Below are 18,068 nucleotides of genomic sequence, written 5' to 3'. Positions count from 1 at the left end.
TTCTTTTCATCATTGTTATATTAATAAGATATTTATAAATTATATTAGAAACTTCTTACTCACTTTTCTGTTATTTAATTATAAATAATATAACTTTTGACCAATTATACATTTTTATTCATGCAAATTATAAAAATATATATGTATGCAGTACGACATTTTTTTGGACATATGTATGTAGTACGACTTGTTTATTTATGCTTTTGTACTTTACGCTATAATTTTTTTGACTAATACCTTTGCTTTGTATTGTTCTACGACTATCCTTTTCTGCATTTAAATATCTCAATTCCCCTCTTTTCAAGGGTTTGAAAACCAAAAATCACGAAAATAAGCATATGAATTGCTAAGTAAGGAAATGTGCAAGTCTCGTCTTATTTGCTGACTTAGGTAGATTTCACCAGCAAATTGGACTAACTTATTTTTTCGACAGACAAATTTGACTAACTTATGACAAACCAAGTGTGGTTGTTCAAATGAGGGGTTTTGACTTTGTTTGTCTCTTGCTAGACTCCAGGGTCAATTTTTAAATTCAAACTCTGCTATAAAACGGTGTAACCACGGTGATATGCGGGCCAAATGCTTTAAGGCACATTATTATTTTTATTTATAAATATCACTTTTTCTTTATGTTGTGTTTTAAAATAAACGAACATATGAAATAATTCAATATTTAAAGGCATATGCATAAAAAAGGATATCAAACTTTAAAAAGAAGATAAAAATATTAATAAAATGATAGCTAAAAATAAAATACAAATTTGTGAACTGTCAACTAAACGGTTACACGAAGATGATTTTTCCTTTTTATGACGTAAGTGGATGTTGGCTTTTGTTGGCTCTCGAACGGCATTAATTTTGCTGAAGGGTTTAACATTATTATGTCCGCATTGGTTATGTCTGGTTTTTTCAATGTGTACCTTGGTCTTTATATTGGTGTTGATGCCTGTAGGTTGAATTTTTGGGTTCCACTGTCAAACCGTATCAAAGCTCATCCGTCATGTTGGAAAAGTAAGTCCCTTTCTTTCGGTGGGCGGGTGACTCTTCTAAAGTCGGTCATGACTTATTTGTTTGGGGAAGGAGAAAGGAGGCTTGGGGGTTAGGAAGATAAGAGAGTTTAACATTGCTTTATTAGAAAAGTGGTGTTGGAAGATGTATATTAATAGAGAGAGTCTTTGGTATAGAGTTTTGGTGGCGCGTTATAGAGAGATGGGAGGTCGGTTGAACGAAGGAGGGTGTCAAAATTCTTCACGGTGGAAGGACCTATTGGGAGTTCGAAGAGGTATTCATTCAGGAGTGCCTAATTGGTTTGATGATAACTTGAGGAAGTCGATAGAAAATGGTGGTGATACATTTTTTTGGACGGATCCATGGTTGAGTGGTATTCTTTTTAGTGATAGATTTGATAGGTTGTTTGAGTTAACTGACAACCCTTTGATGTCAGTGGCCGATATGTTTGGGTTTGGGTGGGGTGAGGGGCAGGGACTTGGAAGTGACGGTGGAAGTTGTTTGCGCGGGGAGCAAATGTTATGGGATTGTTATGTTTTGCTTCTTGATGTTGTTTTGCAGGTTGACGTGGTGGATACGTGGGAATGGTATTTAGATCCTTCTAAGGGTTATACTGTTTGCGGTGTCTATCATTTGTTGACTACAGTGGACCAGTTTGTTCACTTGGAAGTTACGTTGTTTGCTTGGCGTCTTCTTCGAAACTGGATTCCAACCAAAGACAATTTATTTAAGCGTGGAATACTTCAACAAAATTCTCAATTATATGTAATTGTGTGTGGAGTGGTGGAGTCCGTGGATCACCTTTTTTGGATTGTTCTCTTTTTTAGTTCAAGTTGACAGCTAATTAGGCATTGGCTTGGTATTTACACAGCTGATCCACGTAGGATGCTGGATCATTTTATATCTAATTTGGTTTACATGTGTTTGGGTGATATGGAAAGAAAGAATATAGGATTTTAATAATAATAATAATGAAGAATCATCACAACATATTTTGGATAGAATCAATCTACTCTCTTTTGAATCTACTCTTTTTTTTGTGGTTGACGGCAAATAACTTCATTTGTCTTTGATTTCCATAATTGGTGGCTTAATAATTTTCTCCTAGCCTTGTTGAAGTTGGCGTCTTATAATTATTTTGAACTTGTTGTTTTCAGAATGCTTATTTTGTATTAATGTATTCCAATTTAGCTTGTTAAAAAAGTTTATCTACTCATTTATGTCGAATAGAACTTAATTCCATAAAGAGTGACTTGCTCCTCGCAAATATGCTCGCATTTTTGTCATATTCTTCCAACTTAAATATTGTACCAAAAGACTAGGCCACTAGACTTACCATAACTAACTAGAAAAAGTGTCACGAGAAAAGAACAAGAATCACAGCATAATAAAAAGATGGAAGCTTTCACGAAGCTTCTCATAAGACAATGTGAATGAACTTGATTAAAAGTTACTTACATCATTCACTACGTAATGCTGATGCACTAATGAAAATTAAATTTCGGATACGTAGTAAGTATAGAACTAGAATACTATAATACGTAGAAAGTACAAAACTACAATTATCATACTATAATAATGAGTTGCATTAAAGTGACTTGTATCATTGAGTGTTCGATAATTCGCACAAAAAGTATAAAATTGCTCCAATAATTTTATCGGATAATTTAATATCCAAAAATTGATAGTTTTGATTATTTGAGAAAAAGTAAATGAAATAAAAAAGACTGACTTGTAACACAATTTCTCCTAATCATAGATTAATAATATATAACTTCAATTTTTCAGTTTTCACTCTGTTTGGCGCAGAGCATCAACAATTGCATCCTTCAATAGAGGGTTTGAAGCAGCTACACGCTGAGCTGATATGTCAAAATCTCCACCAGACCTGAAGCAAACAAAAACATCAGATGTTGATGTTAGTATGAGATCTTCCCAACATATCTATGAAGCTTCATGTTTTATAGTTTTCTGTAATCATAGCAAATCCTACCAATAGTGAAAAAATATTATGTTTGCCACAATGCATGTACATCCAACCATGATTACATTATGTATCTATAAAATGAAGACACGTGTAAAGAGTAAAATAGACTATGCACCTAACTATGCAAAGACTATCTAGAATTTTGTACATATTTCACTTTGTTAAGAAAAAAGGATTATATATATTTAAGCAAAGTTACTTACGGATCAAACACAACACCTCCAGCTTCTCTAACAATGACAGCACCACCTGCCACATCCCTGGAAAGAGAAACCATGTGATTAGGGCCAGCCCAATAAACCAACCACTAGGCTAAAGCAAGTGTTAATGTGAGACTGTATGTAAAATCTAATACGGTTTAACCTTACAATGTAACATGAGAAGAAAAACATTAAAGAGTATGAAGCCTATAAGATTCATACATAAAACATTTAATAAGAATTAGGGGTCTTAAGTCTTAACCGTTGTTAGGTCAAAGGCCATTTTTTACATAAGCTATTATATGCTAAATATGTATATTAGAGAAAAGTTCTCTCATCCCTAAAATAACTCCGGATGTACACTTCAGAAAAAGAAGAAAAATAACACAGTTTTGTGCAGTCCAGATGTGTACTTCCGAACAATTTTTGTCCTATCCGAAAATACACTTCTGGAGGGATTTTAGAAATGTAGGGGTGGACAAAGCGGTCTTGACCTAAAGCCCTTGCTTTACTTGCCCAAAGGTTGGACCGGCCTAGTAACATAACGACAATCCCAAAAAAAATTATGCAGGAGAAACTCATACCATGGACCACCAAATCCAGTTTCATAGAACACATCCAGTCTTCCACATGCAATTCCACAAAGATTCAGAGCACAGGAGCCACTCATTCTAATAGATCTCACCTGACATATAGAAACAGGGTAGTTATTATGACAGGGCAGTTATATAACGTTAGTTCAAAAAAATTCATGGCAAGTCTTGACTTTACCTTGTAAAGCAAACTATTAATCCTATTGGTGGTCGCATCTAGTGTTGCCTTGTCACGTTTTGTTCCAGCCTGCTCTTTCAGAAGGGAAAAGGCTTAATGAATTTCAAATATGCATCGATTCAAAAGGCAACATATTTACAAGTAAACCTGAACTAATAATCTTAATATTTCATGACAATTAGAATTCCAAGCATTATGGAAATCTTACTAATTGTAAGGTAAAAAAATACCTGTATACTCAGGTGGAACCTTTAAGTGGGATTAGTGATTCTAAGTTACAATCTGCCAACTGATCACGTTGTAACTTGTTGGGGGGAAAACACGTATGATTGACTTTTAGTAAAAAACACTTCACTTCAGAAATTAGATTGTTATCATTTATGTTGTTGACAACTCACGATTATTGCAAGAATAAAGTGCAATGTCACGATTTTCTTGCTAAGATTGCAAACAACACTCGTAGATGATTGATTACAAAGCTTATCAAACACTTATCTAGAGAACAAGCATATCATTTGCTAAGATTACAAATCATTTAGAACATCTAAATATGAAGTACATGAATCATCAAAGTTCAGTAAGAGCAATTTAAAAATATGCAGATAATTTGGATATCAACCACATAAACTTTGAGGGTATAATTAATTTTACAGATTGGAAATAGAGATTCTTCAGAGCAGGTAACTCCTTTACCAATTGTATTGGAAATATCAAGGTAACGTGACATTATGATTATGCAGTGTCATATTAAAAAGATTAGACACTCGATACAAACATTTAAAATGTCAGATTATGAAAGTGTCATAGGGATCATCTTAATAGCAAGAGAAAGTCATGTATAACAACAGTATAAGGCAAATTAGGTGTTAGACCAAATACAGGAGATTAACAAGGTTTATTATTGTTCATGTGGTTGGTAAGTAGCTACTTTGATTAACAGAAAGAACCATTCTGATTTTGACGGTCATTCCACACATTGATACAGGTACATGATAAGGACAGGGAGATGTATGCACTTCGTTGATGGGAATAAAAATACAAAAAATTGAATAGTTTCACATAATCAATTAAACAGGCTTGACATACCTCAGTTGCAAGAAGAGAATTCACCAATTCAGTTTGTGATGAAACTGAAATTCAAGGCATACGAGTTAACGATGGCTATATCTATATTAATAACAAATGATCGAAACATGAAAAACAGAGGACACACCTTTTATAGGGTTCCCGTTCAAAAAAGCACCTTTTCCATGGACTGCAGTGAAAAGCTACATACAAAAATCCCAAATTTCAATTTGCACACTAACGAAGAAAAGAAACTTAATTTTAAGCACTACAAAATTCCATGCTGATAATCCTTATTGAATAATAGTCCTAAATTAGTCACTTCAATGTCAAATCTCCAAAAAGAAGCTTTGGAGCAATGGTTGGAGCTATGTCCATATGACTAAAAGGCCTTTCAGAAAATTTAATGCTTTTGTGCTCAACAACTTAGCATCTTCAAGAAAGAAAATTCCACACCTCATTTATTATTGGATTGTACACAACACCAACTGTTGGAACTTTTCCAATTGTAAGACCAATCGAGACACAAACAAAGGGGAACCTACAGATAGTATAATTTATAGTCCATCAATATATAAATATGAGTATCCATAATCACCATCAATGAAAATGTCAGCAATACTGCTTACCCATGCACAAAGTTAGTAGTTCCATCGAGGGGATCAACAATCCATGTGGGATCATCGGTAAGTTCTGTAGTTCCAAAAGCAGCTGTTGTTTCTTCTCCAATGAACTAATAAGACCACAAATACAAATGAACGTCGGCAAATATACACCGGTAACTGATAAGTAGCCATAATAGCCACTAATCTAAAACATTATATGATTAGAGGAAGATCTGAATGAACCTTATGAGTGGGATAAAGCTGCTTGAGATGATTGAATATTAGTTCTTCACATGCTTTATCTGTTTCAGTGACCAAATCAACCTGCGAAACATAACAAAGATATAACAAAGTATGAAAAGAGCACTAATATTACATTTATTATAAGCTGTGATAACTGATGATACACATATTTTATCCAATCACATTACTAACAAGTAACTACCTCAAACTACTTACTTATTTCTAAAGGCATTGATATGCAAACAAGCTTATTAAGAGCTTGTTTGGAGTAACTTATTTAAGTTTATCAAAAGGCATAATCACTTGTGAGACTGTTTGGTAGAGATCTTAGAAACAATTTGTGACATGTCCGTAACTAGTTTTCAGCTAAGTTTCATATGCTCTCCAAGATAGTTTATAGTTTATACATAAGCACTTATATGATAAGTGTTTATGCTATTATGACTTAATTAAGATTCGCGCTTTATTTATTATTTTATTTTTTTTGTAGATAGACGAAATGACAATAGCAGTTGGAAACGGACACGTCATAATAAGTGAAATCAAGAGCAATTGCAATAATGTGAAATAAAATATGATTTGATTTTGAGAAAAGTAGAAGAAAATGGGAAACAGACCGATCCTTTGTGTTCGACGTGTTTAGTTTGGGAGAATCCTTTGCGAATAACCTGATAAAAGAATTGAAAGTGAAAATTGATAATGATAGATGAAGAGAGAAAGGGGAATGAATGAATGAATGAAGGAAGTAGAAAAGAGAGAAAAAAGAACTAACGTCACCAGCTTTATGAGCAGCGTCGACAGCAGATGCGAGAAATTGAGAGTGTAAATCTACACAGTTGAGTGACGAATCAATCAATGAGTGAGTAGGTATAATAAGATCTCCATACTACAAACTGAAACGAGAAAGAGAGAGAGAGAGAGAGAGAGTGTGTGTTACCATTGTTGTCAACCATTTTGTTCTGGAATTGTAGAGAGAGAGTGAACAGAAAGGAGATGATATGGGAAAGGCTGTGCTTTTTTCTTGATCCTTCCTACCTTTCGCCTACTAACGCACTACTCATATATACATACAACACAGAGGAGGAGGGTATATTCCATTTTATTGTTTCTCCTTAATAGACTAGTAATTTAATTATGAATTTACATTAATTTTAATGAACATGCGAGAGAGATATGAATTGTCATGTTTATTAATTACTCCCTCTTTCTTAAATCATAAAATGTTTTAGACACTTCACATCTATTAAGAAATGTAAATAATTTTGTATGAAAAAAAGATATTCTAAACTATTTTATACAAAATTGTTTATAATAAGTGATATGGAAAAGATAAATTGAAAAAAATAGAGTAGTAAATAGTTAAGTGTACAAAAAGAAAAATAATACTAAAGTTTCATTAATATTGCAAAGCTACTTATAATTTAAGATAATTTTTTTTCTCTTTAAAATGACTTATAATTTAGAACAACGGAGTAACGTGGTAACACATCATTAACTTTGTGTGTATAATAACTTTACACTAACAGAGTATAATAATTAAACTCTTAAGTTATTATTTTTTTTAATAAAACTCTTAAATTATTTATTATTAAAAGTCCAATTATATGATAATAGGATATCCTTTAAAAAAAATGTTTATAATATACATTAGATTCTTCTATATTTTTAACTATAGGATAGGATACATTGCATTTAAGTTATTATTAAAATTACAATTATATGATTATAGGATACATTGCACTCTTTTATATTTTTATTTTACCTTTTAATCAATTTTATAATAAACTCTTAAAAAAATGAATTTTATAGTAAACTAACGTTCAGACAGACACAATCGTTTTTTTTTTGGCTAATGCGTATAAATTATCAATTTACTTTATATGAAATTTTGATTTTTTTAAAATTATTTTGATTTAATTTAAAAATTAAAATTATAAATATTGATATTCGAGACTTTCAAATTGTAACAAACTATTTTTATCTTTTAAAAAACATCAACAAAATATTAAATATAATATACATTTTTATATTTTTCAATAACAACAACAATATAACAATTTTATAGACAAACCGTTTATGAATATAATTGACAGTTAAAAAGTCACCCCAAAATCATGTATTTTCTTTGTATATATTAGCATTTAGACGGGGACGTCTATCTATTTTTTTGTTGTACTAACGCGTGTAAATTATAAATAATATTTAAAAAAAAAATTAATTTTGATTAAAATAATATTCATAGATGTTTTTTACTTTAAAATATTAACAAATTATGTTTATCTTTTACTAACAGTATAACAAATATTTCTTAAAAAAAAAAACAGTATAACAAATATAATAAAAAGAATCTTTTTAAATATTACCAACGATATAGCATTCTTAGAGAAAAATTTACATAAGAGTATAATAGAAATAATGAAAAGTTCATCCCAAAAAAATCATGTATTCTTATAGATTATAAATTATATAAGAGTTTATACGATTACAGGATTATTGAACTATACCAATATGATATGATTTCTACAAAGTACAGGATCAGTTGTTCAAGTATTTTTTTTGAAGCTTGTTCAAGTATATGTTCACCAAAAAAATAATTAGGTATATGGTAAAGAACTTGCATGGGTGCACTTGAGTGACATTGTGGTTTGTGATATTGATGACATTGACTAACCATAATGTTATAAGTGGCTTTTATTCTTTCTCTTTTACAAATTTTTTTTTAACTTTTTTTACACTTGCGACATTATGGTCGGTCAATGTTACTCAAATGCTATCCGAACTTACATGGGTAGGTCTCGATATTTAGATTGTAAAATAATCTCACACTCAAATGAAAAAGAAAAAAAAAAACCAGTTGTATAACTTTTTTTTGGTGAATTTAAAACCAGTTCTATAAAATAAATATCGATAATTCTTATGTATTTTTATGTAAAGTGTAAGTTCAACTTCCTCTAAGAAAAATTGAACTTTGGTTTTTTTACCATCATCAAAATTATTTTAAAATATTCTTTCATTAATCACACTCATTATATTTTTTTACTACAACTGATTTGAGATTTTTTGTCCTTTCTTTAGGGAATGTTTTTTATTTACGAACTTCAAAAGCACGTTGAAAATGCTTTCAAATGTTGTGTCTGTGTTAAATGAGTATATAAGCGCACAAAGATTGATCTTTCGAAGCAAGTAGAACAGTAATGGATGTCAAAGTTTCCTCAAGAGATTTAAACACTGCATTCAAGGGCTGAATTGGAAACCATGCTTTTAAAATATTTGATTCTCATTTTGTTTATTGATAATTAATTGATTTCAGACAGTACAATCTATAATGGAATTATCGTTTCAGATTCTAATTCAAGTGAATGGCATATGGGAATATGCCGAAACTATCCTGATACGTTGTATTGGTCCCGTGCCACACACTTTTTGCAAATGTTACGTTTCTGTCGACAAGACTAAATTATACCCGAGAAAAGGGTGAGATCTTTTGCCCCCACCTTTTGTTGCTCCAGTGAAGACTCCCAAACACCATTGGGAGCTAAGGTAAGTAACTTATTGTAATTGAAAGGCTTAAATGTTTTTTTTTTATCCTTTAAATATTTAGTTGGTATCGCTTTGGTCTCTTAACTAAAAAAAGATTGTTTGAATACTTTAAGTTATTTTTTAGTCTCGTTTTGGTCCCTTCTGTTAGGTTTCCGTCAGGGACCAAAACTTACAGAAGAGACCAAAACGAGACTAAAAAAAAACTTAAATACTCAAAGAATCTTTTTTTTAGTTAAGGGACCAAAGCGATACCAATTAAATACTTAAGGGACCAAAAGAGCATTTAAGCCTAATTGAAATTGACCAGCATCAGAGGAACAAGTCATGTACGTAACTCATGGAGTCAATACTTGACAGTGATAGCTCTGGCTTTAAACAGGGCCCCCGCAAGTGGGCAGTGGGATTGGTTTCCTTAGATTAGTCGATTCTTGGATCGGATACTGAGTTTTAAAAAAAAAAAAAAAAATACTTGACAGTGAAAAATGAGTCCTCATTGTTGAATGTGAATGATTTAACTTAACTATTACAACTTACAAGAGTGAGTTCATCAAATATATAGAGAAAATGATCAAGCTCTATACTGAAAATAACAGTCTCGTGATTAAAGCCTTTACCAACACCAGCCAATCTCAGCCCCTTGGATTTGGCTTCATTTCTCTTTCCCAACTCCTTGACTAAATAACCTCATTACCAAAATATTGTTTCACAAAATTTTAGAACCTATGGGTATGACCAACCAAAATCCCAGGGGACCAACAAGTGCTACACTGACCTTTATGACTGTGTATTGCCACTTGTAAATGTCTATCTGTTTACTTTGCATGGCTTCAGGTGGGAACATGAATCTAATTCAACTACATAGCAGATCAACCATCTATCGAAACTTCATCAAAACACCGACTTGGTAAAGGACCAAATCGGATTCACTGGCATGGTTCCAAAAGCAGTAAAAGGGCATCGTAAGTATAAAAAGGACGAGTTGAATAAATTTATGAGGGTCAGCTTATCATATGACCTCAAACATTTTATAAGTACATGGCATCTAGGAATATGTTTATTCCTTTCTAAAACATGGAAAGCCATAAACCCATATGTAGCTTGTTTAAACAATTTATTTATCTAATATTTTACAGGGCGGTGAGGCGACAGAACTACAGAATGGAAACATTCAAATCTGAATAAAATGATTGTTGCATCTAGACGACTAACGTAGCTATTATAATACAGAATTCATTAAGATAAAATACCACATTGCAACTTGTCGTATAATAGTGTCTGCAACTCAAGGACGCTAATCCTTATGCTTCAAGAGAAGCAATTTCCTCCATCACCTGAGCTTTGTCAGCTTCAAACTGTTCATCCTCTGCACAATTGCAACAAACATGTTATCATCAGAAAATATTTGATATAAAAAGCAACAACTCACTATTCAATAGATTGCATCACTTACCTTTATCGATTTTGAATTCATCCAATAGTCTCAGCATCTTACTTTTGTTTGCAACGAATATGCTGACAATATCAGCTGGTTTATTTTGGTTAGCAGCAAATAGCTGTTTTGACAGAGAAATATCAATAACTGCACGGATCAAGAATAATGACCTTCAAATGTGTGCTATATCATATCATAATAATTGTAATACCTTAAAAACGTGAAATGCTTCGATCTGTATGCTTTTGCTTGACTCCTGCATAATGAAATCAGCAATTAGCCATTAAACACCCACTTTGCATATATATATATATATATATATATATATATATAGAGAGAGAGAGAGAGAGAGATATCCACAAAGGCTTTGACACTTGCGGATGATTACACGCCAATATTGTTAAGCCACGTCAACCATTTTAAAAAGTTATTTACCTGGTTATAGGCTAACCAAGTTTTGTCCTTTTTAAGACTTATTAAAAAAAAATTGTGGCACGTTAAACATTAAGCATTTCATCAGCAAAACCACCAATTCAATCACCCACTCCGCCACCCACACCCATCATCACAAACAGCCATAAGACCCACCAAGACTGTCAACTTCCCATCTCTGACTAACTTCTAGCCCCAAACTACTGCCATAATCATGTAAGATCTGAACTACCTCTTCCCAACCTTAAGCAGTCTAACATACCTCTTACCAACCTTACAACCTTAACCCATAACCCCAAAATTTGAGGAAGGACTACAATTAGAGAAAACAGAGAGCGAATAATCTAATTCGACCTCTTTAATCTTCAACCCCACCCATCTTTTTGCTTCCCCATCTCAAATTCAAGAAGAAAATGGAAAATCAGTTGTTAAAAACGGTAGCCCAATCTCTGGTATGTTTTGTGATAGAATTTAAAAACAAAATAAGTGTTAAAAAAGTAAATTGGATAGCCGGTAGCCGAGCAAGGAGTAGTGACGTGACTTACAGTACGAGCAAGTGTTGACAGCCGTGTGTTAAAGCGTTTTATTTTCTCCATAAAACATTATCATCCAAAACTAAATTAAAATGTGTTTGGTATTTCAGATATTGATGCTTAGAGTCTTAGACAAACTACAACTATAGCAATAATGGTGGCGCGCTATAAATTTTGGTGAAAAGAAGACACTTTTAGATACTAAAAACAGCAAACGATAGAGGAAAGGAATACATCATACACACAAAAAGAGGGAATAGGGGGCAGCACACAATCAAGGCAATAAGGTAGGTGATTAGGCATGTAATTAAGTTTTATGTAAAAGGACCATACTCTTAAAAGATTCATCAAAATCCTCAGGTTTTCTCTTGAGCTCACATATTGTGTCATTACGGCTGAATTTGAACGATCGAGTAACATATCCCCCAGCAACTGTGAAAGAGAAAGAAATCAAACTCAGCAATTTACTATGCATCACCACAACATGAAATAATGTAATAAAAAGAGCAGTAACAGTACGCTTTAATTATAACAACAGATTGCATGGACCAATGTTCCAAATTTCACGAGGGAAAACCAAAGGAAATCATTGCATTGATTAATTATGTTATTGTTGACTAGCTGTAATGGCTATTTTACATTTCAGTAAGATTCATAGGTCAAATCTACTGCAAATGTAATATAAACGTCAAGTCTACTGCAAATGTAATATAAACAGGCAAGCAAAGATTCTACAATTCAAGGTTAAATTTTCAACTAGGTAAACCTCCAATTCCTAGAGATCTGGATGCTTGCTTCCTTCAATAGTCATACAATTTAGAAAGTTACAATTAAGATCAAATACGAATTCATATCGCACCTTGACAGCTAGGCGCCTTGTGATATAATTGGAAGATTCCAACAGCTTAGAATTATAATCAGCAAAAAACTGAAAACAATAACAACAAAGACAGTGAGTGACAGTTGAAACCAGATACATGCAGAACATATTAAGTTAAATAACATAAATTGACAAGTGATAACTAGATGATTGTGTGCAAACAGAAAGTTTTAAAACATAACTCAAATAAGAGGTAGCTTAAAACTTTATTCCTAGATAAGCCAAATAAACATGAAAGTGTGGTCATTGGTCAAATAATCACTGTAATTGTTGGGATCCTTTCTTTAAGCAAGAAAGAATTCAACGATGAAGATAACCTTGCACTCAAGGCTATCCCATCTTAGCACTATCATTTCACACTAGAGCTATCTCTAGTCACTAAATTTAATTATTCAAAAACTATCTTTCCCCTCTACCCTTGAGGGCTATTTAAAAACTTGCTAAGAATAACCAAAATAACAAGTCTTAACAACCAACTAACAAACTTATCAACCGACTAACTTCTAATTAACTTCTAACTCCAATCCTAAGAAACTCCCCTTTGTTCTCAGTCACAACAATACACCCCTCCTCAAAGCAACCTTGTCCTCAAGGATGCAATCGAACAAAAAAGTTCTTCAGGTTGCCTAGTTGTCAATAAGAAAAAAATATTGTTCCCCAGGGAGTCCACTATTGAGAATTCCCAAAACTGAGGGATATTTAAAGACTTTCTAGGAATAACTAAAATAACAGCTCTTAACAACCACCTAACAAACTTATCAACTTACTAACTAACTTCTGATTAACGTCAAAACTCCGTCCTAACAAACTGCCCTTTATTCTAACTCCTAACAGTAACAGTTATTAGTGGCCACAATACGCCTAGTTAATAGAAAATATGTTCACCCTCGATCCAAGAAGAGTCATTTACAAAAAAGGATACTGTTATCTATAACGGAAATCTACATTTAAAAGAAACAAAACAATTTTTTTAAAAGAAAAAAAGATATTACAGATATGCTATAATAAAATTGAAAGAATAAAATTTAGCAACAAATTACAAATTCATAAGGCGATCAAGCTTACCATCCATGCACGTTATATAGAAAAACAATGTCAGAATAAATAAATGGCGAAATGTCAATGTACAAGTGTATATACAGATTAAAATTAAAATGGTGTGTTATCGTTTATGGTTGAAGGGGAACCTACCCATTCGTAATTCTTAGAAAGGAATTCAGCTACAGTAGATTTATGTCGTGTCATGAGTTCCTGAAAGTGAATAACAGATTATATTAATGATTCTGTTGCAAAAATGTGCATGCCACAAAATAAGAAACAGCAAGCATAAATACTTTCAGACAATATCCACCTTAAAAGTAGCTGCAGCATCTGCAGCAATGTCGAAATTTGGAAGTTGAATATAATCAAAGAACTTCTTCATATGAGGTGAGTTCAGAACATATCTGATACAAAACCATGAAGCGTTAGAGCATCAAAGGAGGTGGGAAGAAGTTTATCAAATCTACACCGTTTTTTCTTTTCTAATTCTCAGTTTCAGTTTCTTTATATGACCTTCCTTGCACATTACCTTTCTTATTTGGCATAAATTCTAAGTGGTGCAATTACATGGATCTATAGGAACCAAAAGTTCCTGCTTACAACTATAAGAATCGTTTTTCTAGCGGTCATCATTAAAAGCTTATAGCTTGGTAGTACACATACACATGTCAAACAATAGCACAAAGAATTATCTACTCTTTTTTGCTTACTTTGCAACAATCTGGTGCCTTATGCACTCCCTCAGCATCGCACCGTAGTGTAAAGCCATATCCGTGTTTTCATAACTGTAAAGAGAGAATTGTCAGTAACTGCGTGATGGAAACAATACTAAGCAAAGCATAGTGAAAAGCTTGATAAGAAACAAAAAATAATTAAACACATATCAAGACAGACATGTGACAAGGCTATATTTAACTTAATTCAGAAATTCAGTGATTAAGGACATAGACTATCGTGTCTAATTCACAGAGGCATTATTTCAATAGTTGGTAAGAAAATGAATCAATATTTCCATTCATTTGGCCAAGCAGAAGAGTACACCATAATCCATATTGATTTCAAAGCTTACTAGAACAAAAATGAATAAGCAACCAAAATACTAATCTAATGGTTTCTTACCCAACTATCAAAATATCCATAAGATCCATATTATTCTCCAGGTAATCAGATGCGATCAACTTAGACTGAACCGGTTGCCTTTGTAAATTCGCAACAACTTGAGTGGCATCTTTCCTGGCCTGCAAAAGCCCATAGTTTCAACTCTCAATATTTGCAAATACTAAACAGTTGCAATAAAGCATAAAGATAACACATTCACGTGATATTCCAATTTCCAACCATCACCGAGAGGATGCAACAATGCTAACATCTTATCAAGCGTACACATAAAACTTACAGCATCAAATTAGTAATTAGTAATCAAAAACATGTTTATTGAAGTGCAAATATCTAGGTCTCGAAATTCGTTAATACCTCCAAATTCAATTTAGGAATACATTTGATAAGCAATCGCAATGTGTTCTCCTTAAAGAACTCCTGAGTCAATTGCGCACAAGCTTCTGAGACAGGCTCCGATTCACTATTTCCGTAAAGGATTGATTTTAGCTCCCTAATATTTTTACATAGCTCGGTCATTTGCTGTAAGACATATCACAGAAAAATAAAAAAACGTCAATATAAGAATGAATGTCATTGTAGGCATATTCAGTTAGCCATTTCTTACACAAATATTACTCACTTACAAAAACACAATTACATTTAACACTGACATGCAAGTATAACTTTATAAGCTCCTCCTGTCAAAACTAGCTTGTTTGGATTGACTTATTTGAGCTTATTTACTAGCACAATTTTGCAAGACTGATTAAGAGAGCTTATAAAAACAGCTTATGTCGTTGTTTATAAGCTGTTTTCAGCTTATTTTCATAAGCTCTACAGAATAACTAATGAAAACAGCTTATAGATTATATGAAAACAATTTAGCTTTATTTTATCTTTTTCTATAGAAAAATCTTATACATGAGTGTTTATCATGATAAGAGCTTGTGCTATAAGCCGCAAATAAGCTATGTATCCAAACAAGGCCAATACTCCAACAAAATTTGCACTAAACAATTCAAAACAAAATCTACAAGAAAATTGCAATGGTAAAACATGATCATCATTCATCAGCCACCAACAATAGAAATATATAAAAACAAACGAGTAAACAAATCAGTCTCTCACTTTGTATGGCGCTCTCAAATAAGCCCATGAGATAATGAATATTTCAAAAAGGTCTCTGACTCTATTAAGCTGTCAAGTTTTTCTCTGTATTTTATCAACTTACCATCAATTTGGTCCACTATATGGTTTAAAGGTTAATGAGTTGGATCCGAATATGGTTTATAATAGAGCATTATGGCTTAATTTTATCCATGTAGCCAACCCCACTTGGTAGGATAAGACTTTGTTGTTGTTGTTATCAATTTGGGCCATATATTTAACCACTTACTATCAATTTAGTCTCTAATATACGTTCAGAATGACCAATATGAATAAAATTTGACAGAGACACCAACCTTTTTATGATATTCATAGTCTCATAGACCTATTTGAGTACGAAGTAAGGGATTAATTTTGCAGTTTACTCAAAAAAACACTGCCAGATACAGCTGCTAATTACTACATCTACCATATACTCGTTACAAATTGGTGATAAAAATATGGATGCAAAATATGAAGATCATATTAAGAAACAACATCACAGAAAGAAGAAGGAAAAAAAAAACACATAGAGGAGATAACTGTGATTCATAATTGTGATTTCATCAATTTCAGTTAGTAAAAAATTGACGAAAAAGGAAATAGGATCTGGAACAAACTTTTTCTTCGCGTTTGGAATCGCGTGATTCGGTGTTACGATCAAAGAAGAGAAGAAGATCTCTGGTTTGACGAACAATATCAGTAGGAGTACGTGGCTTTGGCTTGAAGAGGCCCTTCATGTTCGATGAAATTAGGGTTTCTGATTGAACGTGGAAGAAGAATGAATGAAGAAGATAAGAGAGAAATAGAAAGCGATTTCAATTTATATTATTGGATTTAGATGAGAGGATAATATATAATCCCAGTGAATATGTTATGTTAGTTATTATGAGATTCAAGTTGAGGATACTGGTACCAGAAAAACAAACTTTTTCGTTTCATCTTTTTCCGATTTTAATTCAATTCAACCACTCCACTTTCAGTAAAAATAACTAACTAACTAAACTAAACTAAATTAATCCATGTCTATCTTTTGCTAATATAGGATCATCTCGTGATTATTTGTTTTTTTTTTTTTTTGAGAGAATTTTTTATTTTTTTGTTAAAAATGGGATTATACCATGATTAATGATTACAGTTATATCAGAGAGATTATTTTGGGGGCAGTTTTTTTTAATTATTAGTAATAAATGATTTTCAAATTATTAATTTAAAATGTTTAGTTTTAGAGATTTTTTTAAGAAGTAAGTGGTTATTTTAAGAAAAGGGTTGAAACAATCATGTCTTCAACAAACTTTAAAAAGGAGGTGGCAATTGTGGATTGGGGATATGTTGTGACATGTCATCTGTCACATACACAACTTAAACATTTTTTAATTTAAAACGGATGGAAAGGACTTAATTGATGGACGGAGCATACTTGCGGAACTAGGTTGTAACGTTAATTAGTTATGGGATCAAAATGAAACCACATAATTAATTAAGGAACTAAAAATGTAATTAAGCCTTAATATTTTCATAACATAAAAATCTATTTAATATTTTCCTCTGTTTCATTAGGTCCTTCAAATATTTTAAAATAATGAAATACCTTCTAATCTAATCTAATTTATATAAAAATTTGTTTGACTAAAAGTTTTTATTTATATTTTACCTATTTTTCGGCTGAACTCTTATTGTAGCATTGAATTATGATAAAGTCTCTTTCAATGTTTGGGCATTGCTTAATGGTTTGTTTTGGTTGTTTGTATGACTCTATGTTTGTAAAGTATTTCTTTTGGCACACCTTGTGCTAGAGGAGTTGCTTTTGGTGGTTAATATATATTTCATTTTTTATTGTTAAAAAAAAGCATTGAATTATGATAGTAAGTGTAAGGACAACTAATATAGATAGATTTTCATTTTTTTTTGTTACCGTGATATTGGTACGAAACTTTTACCGTCGTTTAACAATGATTAATCTATTCGAGATATCATGTGGGGCATACAAAGTGGATTCTTTCCTCCAACTAAATTTTTTCCACACGTATAAGTCAGAAATCGAATATTTGACCATATGTTTAAAGAGCTCAAATCGCTTACTACTT

The 18,068-nt window shown here is 32.2% G+C and overlaps 2 protein-coding genes across 2 annotated transcripts; both read right to left on the bottom strand.

Annotated features, from left to right (window-relative positions):
• Positions 1 to 2,591: 2,591 nt before the first annotated feature.
• On the bottom strand, positions 2,592 to 6,976 carry LOC11405917 (inositol-phosphate phosphatase). The gene is made up of 12 exons (XM_003594195.4): positions 6,817 to 6,976; positions 6,652 to 6,707; positions 6,497 to 6,547; positions 5,880 to 5,960; positions 5,661 to 5,764; positions 5,488 to 5,572; positions 5,180 to 5,234; positions 5,053 to 5,096; positions 3,967 to 4,035; positions 3,780 to 3,880; positions 3,199 to 3,255; positions 2,592 to 2,896 (listed from the first exon to the last, which is right to left on the bottom strand). The coding sequence occupies exons 1-12, from the start codon at positions 6,830 to 6,832 to the stop codon at positions 2,800 to 2,802; spliced, it is 816 nt and encodes a 271-aa protein (XP_003594243.1). The 5' UTR covers positions 6,833 to 6,976; the 3' UTR covers positions 2,592 to 2,799.
• Positions 6,977 to 10,398: 3,422 nt separating this feature from the next.
• LOC11406420 (putative MO25-like protein At5g47540) lies at positions 10,399 to 16,929 on the bottom strand. The gene is made up of 11 exons (XM_003594194.4): positions 16,602 to 16,929; positions 15,211 to 15,375; positions 14,857 to 14,975; positions 14,448 to 14,522; positions 14,048 to 14,141; positions 13,888 to 13,947; positions 12,676 to 12,744; positions 12,150 to 12,248; positions 11,063 to 11,107; positions 10,870 to 10,972; positions 10,399 to 10,782 (listed from the first exon to the last, which is right to left on the bottom strand). Exons 1-11 carry the CDS (start codon positions 16,719 to 16,721, stop codon positions 10,718 to 10,720), a joined length of 1,014 nt encoding a protein of 337 aa, XP_003594242.1. The 5' UTR covers positions 16,722 to 16,929; the 3' UTR covers positions 10,399 to 10,717.
• Positions 16,930 to 18,068: the final 1,139 nt, after the last annotated feature.

This window comes from Medicago truncatula, chromosome 2 (assembly GCF_003473485.1).
Source record: "Medicago truncatula cultivar Jemalong A17 chromosome 2, MtrunA17r5.0-ANR, whole genome shotgun sequence".
Classification (NCBI taxonomy): domain Eukaryota; kingdom Viridiplantae; phylum Streptophyta; class Magnoliopsida; order Fabales; family Fabaceae; genus Medicago; species Medicago truncatula.
This window is presented reverse-complemented; position numbering and strand designations above follow the sequence as displayed.

Bases quoted from the DNA above. Each gene is read 5' to 3' on its own strand.
- LOC11406420 (XM_003594194.4), bottom strand. From the start codon at position 16,721: ATGAAGGGCCTCTTCAAGCCAAAGCCACGTACTCCTACTGATATTGTT. The intron at 14,976-15,210 runs GTATTAACGAAT...GGGCTTTTGCAG, and splicing joins TTCCTAAATTGAATTTGGAG to GCCAGGAAAGATGCCACTCA. The intron at 13,948-14,047 runs GTGGATATTGTC...ATTCACTTTCAG, and splicing joins ATGCTGCAGCTACTTTTAAG to GAACTCATGACACGACATAA.
- LOC11405917 (XM_003594195.4), bottom strand. The intron at 5,097-5,179 runs GTGTGTCCTCTG...CTTGAATTTCAG, and splicing joins GAACGGGAACCCTATAAAAG to TTTCATCACAAACTGAATTG. The intron at 2,897-3,198 runs GTAAGTAACTTT...TGTTTGCTTCAG, and splicing joins GGAGGTGTTGTGTTTGATCC to GTCTGGTGGAGATTTTGACA.